The sequence below is a fragment of the Phaethon lepturus genome, unplaced genomic scaffold (genome assembly GCF_000687285.1).
Source record: "Phaethon lepturus isolate BGI_N335 unplaced genomic scaffold, ASM68728v1 scaffold21835, whole genome shotgun sequence".
NCBI lineage: Eukaryota > Metazoa > Chordata > Aves > Phaethontiformes > Phaethontidae > Phaethon > Phaethon lepturus.
The window spans coordinates 6,840-11,265 of record NW_010538680.1 but is presented as its reverse complement, the minus strand read 5'-3'; the positions used below and the strand labels follow the sequence as shown (position 1 = coordinate 11,265).

At 47.1% G+C, this 4,426-nt stretch overlaps 1 protein-coding gene across 1 annotated transcript in view; it reads left to right on the top strand.

Annotated features, from left to right (window-relative positions):
• The first annotated feature begins 1,742 nt into the window (after positions 1-1,742).
• The window catches only part of LOC104620628 (aldose reductase-like), a 6,313-nt gene continuing 3,629 nt past the window's right edge, over positions 1,743-4,426 (top strand). Inside the window, exons 1-3 of the mRNA XM_010286909.1 lie at positions 1,743-1,814; positions 2,165-2,332; positions 3,406-3,522. Of these exons, the coding sequence (XP_010285211.1) occupies positions 1,749-1,814; positions 2,165-2,332; positions 3,406-3,522 (351 nt within the window). The 5' untranslated portion in view covers positions 1,743-1,748. The remainder of the gene's footprint in view (positions 1,815-2,164; positions 2,333-3,405; positions 3,523-4,426) is intronic.

Here is a 4,426-nt window from a genome sequence, read left to right as displayed (position 1 = left end):
TCCCCAGGGATACACAAGATGTAGTAAGTAAGTGCCCAGTTAACAGGAGGGAAAAAACAGACTTGATTTCCCCCCCAAGCATAACAATGCTTAAAAGTGTAAGTTTTTTAACATCTTTGAGAGGGACTGGTGAATTGAGGCAGGAAAAGCAGTCTCATACATTTTGGTGCAAAAGACAGCAGGCAAAAGAAAATCTTTTCTGTGCCTTTAATTTGAGTATCCAACAATTCAGAAAGTCAGTTTGTTAGTGATAATTGCTAATTGCCTCTTCAAAACTCAGATGGTATCTTTTGACTGCCTACCAGAAAATGTTCATGCCTATTTATTTATTACAAGTGTAAGACACCTTCATTTTTTTTTTCTTCTTATCCTTTTTAGGAAGAAACAGAGGAAGAGATATTTCCACCTTCTCATTATTAGAAAATCTAAGGAATGCAATATGCAATTCAAACTGCTGAGAGACTATTGAAAAAATTCAAAAGCAGCGGTCACACACAAGTTTAACTCTGCCCCCGTGTGAGCAAACATTAAAATACACCTTCCCATCCATTATCAGGATCCTGCCCTATTTTTGTGCAAAAGGATGTCTTAGTCTATGACACTAATTATATACAACATCCATGATGATCACAGATACCTCTTCTACACTTAGTTTTTTCTCTCTGCATTATGAAACTTTCCTTTATGAATGCACTGGCCACTAAAAAACAAACCACAGAGATATGCCTGTTGCCTCTACTAATAAAACAAGGAGTAAAAGTGAAAAGAAAAAACAGGCAAGCGGAGTGTTACCAGAGGGATGGTCCTGTTAAGATCAGGAAGAAAAGGGGGACCTAATTTTACTTCTCACCTTTGCCACGCTTGCCCTGTGAAAACTTCCCTGTTCTCCCTGTGCCTCAGTTCCCAGCCTGTGAAGCATAGATACCATCACCTTTGGAGGCGGGTGGGTGAGAAGGAACTACTTCTTCCTCTGTAAACTCACACCAAGGTTTCTCCAGCCATCTCACTTCATCAGCACACAGGCTCTGTCAAGGGGGGACCAGCCCAGGCCACCATCACTGCCGTGGGGACACACTGCCCCAGCCAAAAAGGCTGAGCCCCTTCTCGGCCCAGGGCTCACAGCCCACGACCATACAGCCGGCAGCAAGGCAGCAGCTCCATGAGCCGAGAGAGAGAGACCTCCGCGTCGCACTCCGCTTCGGGACTCCTCTTTATTGACTCATTTTGCAACACCGCCCTGGATCCTCTGATGACAAATCATGGGCCAAAGCGTCACTCAGTGAAACAGGCTCTCCGTCTGGTAACCAACAGGGTGAGCTGCAACAGCATGTTGCAACACCCCAGCGTGTACCACAAGCGAGATATGCACGAACAACCTGTGGCACGGGGACAGGGCGCTGCAGGAGCTGAACCCTGCGCAAACACAAGCCGGATCAGGGCAAAGCTGCCCTCAGTCCTTATCTTTTGATAAGGAACTTCACCGGGAGGAAAGGTCCACAGGGCACAGCACTGCACGCCCCAGGGCTGTGATCATCTCCACTATTTTCAATTGATTTCAGCTTTCTCATTAACCTGCATGAGTTGAGTCTACAGAGAACAAGCCACAGCCTTGTTTGCCAGATATGGGAGGACCCAGAGCACCGGTGCCGCTCCGCCATCTTCTGTTGCCTTGGCCAGCAACCAGTCACTATTAAACCAGCCAGGCAAGAGGCGGCTGCAGTGGGGCTGCCCAGACGGCGTGCAGGGCCATGGCGACCTACGTGCAGCTGAGAACTGGGGCGAAGATGCCCCTCGTGGGGCTGGGCACCTGGAAGGTAATGCCTTCAGAGAAAAGCACCGGTATTGCAGAGCTCCCTGGCACAAAACTTGGCTCCCCTGGCTCCAGCTCTGGAGAACTGTCCTGGTGTCTGGGGCTCTGCTCTACCTGGCTGTTGGGCTGAACCTGCATGGGTGTGGGGCTATGGATAAATGGCTAGATGCTGGCTTCGAGCCCTAGAGCCCATATTTATGACTGCAAGAACTACTTCTCTTGTAAAGAAAAAAACAACAAGCTGGGACAGAGGGGGATTGCTTACAGTAAGGTGGGTTTCCTATTTTTATTTTGCTAGGATAAAGGTATTTAACATGTACTGATTTGAGATTAAGATTTATGCATTATTTTCAGGCCCCAACTGGGCAAGTAGCAGCTGCAGTGATGGCTGCCATCGATGCTGGGTACCACCACTTTGATTGTGCCTACGTGTACCAGAATGAGAATGAAGTCGGGGAAGGGATCCGGCAGAAAATCAAGGAAGGTGTTGTGAAACGAGAAGACCTCTTCATCGTCAGTAAGGTAAGGATCTGATGATCTTCCACCCGGGAAAAGGGGTGAGGGAATGCTTCACCTATAGTATTTTCATAGTAGGAAGCTTAAGTACTGGAGACAAATTTTATGCTGTAGGATAAAGCAATTCACAACATCATTCATATCAATCCTGATATAAGCTTACTGCTTCAGCCCATCCTGTTTGGAGAGTTAGGAAGGATATTTTGTCTGCACCCTGCTGTGGTTTGGCACGCTGCTCAGGAGACCCAGAAGTGCTGGGGATGGATGAGGAGAGGCCATCTGCAGACAAACTGGTGCAGAAGGGAAGCAGGAAAAGGTAGAACAGGCCAGGTGGCACCAAACAAGGTAGAAACCCATGGTGCAGAGGTCTCAGATCACTTGGTGTCAGGAACTGATACAGAGGCAGTACCAGTTTGGTAACGGCACTTCAGTGGCTGCTAAAGCACAGCAGAGGAGGCGAGCCTGGCAGCGGCTGGTGCCTGTGGAACAACTCGGTGCTCATTCCAGCAGCTGGGCTTGCAGTCCTGCCAAAGAGGTGTCTCTGCTATGTGAGGAAGCTGAGCTGAGGTTCTGGGCACCTTGGGACAGTGTAATCTGCTCAGCACATGTTCCAAGGAAGGTGTGATTGGTGGGTTCTCTTTCTCTTGCTTATTAAGGAAAACAGGATATTTAGGCTGGATTCTGAAGTTGCTTCTTACCCTGGGGAGGGTGGGTCCCAGCCATATCTTTGTGGCTTTTTTGTATTTTCTTGGCTTTGCCTGCTAAATTTTTTACAGGAAATGTACAAATAGTCAAATCTGGCAGAAAGCTTTCTTGAGCTAAGCCATTCTCTTTGACACAAATCTGACCTTGCAATAGGAATTTCTACTACAGATCTGACTGATCATGTGTGCTGCCACTGCACATACTGAATTCAGTGTTACAGGCCACTCCCATCACAGAGCAAGCCCCCTCTGAAGAGCACTAGGATGGCCTAATTCCACATCAGCTTCCAAAGAAGATGAAGCATTTGTTACCTCTCGGGTGCTCTCCTGCACATTAACCCAGGAGGTCACAGTGTGCCTTGTTTTTGTCTCTAGCTATGGTGCACATTTTATGAAAAACCTCTGGTGAAGGGAGCCTGCCAGAAGACTCTTGCCGACCTGAAACTGGATTACCTGGATCTCTACCTCGTCCACTGGCCTTTTGGGTTCAAGGTACAGTAACGGCAATGCCCTTGGCTTTCACTCCTGGGAGGGCTCTTCCAGTAATGCTTGCAATGCTACTGCCGCTCCAGTCCAGGAAGACCATGTGCCTGTTGTGTGCATCAGCTCCGCTCCGGTGCTGCTCATTCAGCCTTACTGTAGCCACGTGAGCCAGGCTCTTGATCTCTGCCCCCAAGACTGCTGCTTGCACAGCGTCCTCTGCCCTTTTGTCAGTGGGAGAGGCAGACCTAGCACTAAGATCAGGCCTTCCAGTTGCAAGTGTAAGCTATGCCACTTTCCCTTTCTTTTACAAATCCAAAGCATGCTCATCTGAAAATTACACTCTGCAGGAAGGAGGGCTGTGCTTTGCTGCCTGACAAATTCTTTCCTCTGCATGTAACAGAATCGCAGAGCGAAAGAAAATGCTTCTGTTTTCCATTTCTCTCTTTAATCACTGAGTCCTTAATACAGTCCAGGTTGAGCAGACCTTGCCTGTAGGAGCCTTAGTGTTGTTTCACAGACCTTGGATTTCAAAAGATGAGGCTTTTCAATACCAAACTTTTGCAGACTACAGGTACTTCAAAGGATTTATGTCAGTTTGTGTGTGTATATATATATACACACATATACCCTTAGCCCTTCTGCTACACTCAGATCAAAATTTCTATTCTACCTAATGCTTTTGAGCTCAACTTCATTTCATTCTCTCAATATTGTTTTAGTTAGCTTTATGTGGACAAAGCTGTCAAGTGAAACTGCATAATATTGTGGCATCTAGAAAATTCCAATCATTCAAAACACTTTAGCCATACCGTCTAGTTACAGGCTGTTCTAATTTTCCTAGCACAGCAACTTAAACAGTGAGCCTCCCCATGGAAAATCTGTCAAAATTGCTTCCCTGCATGCATTTTGTGGA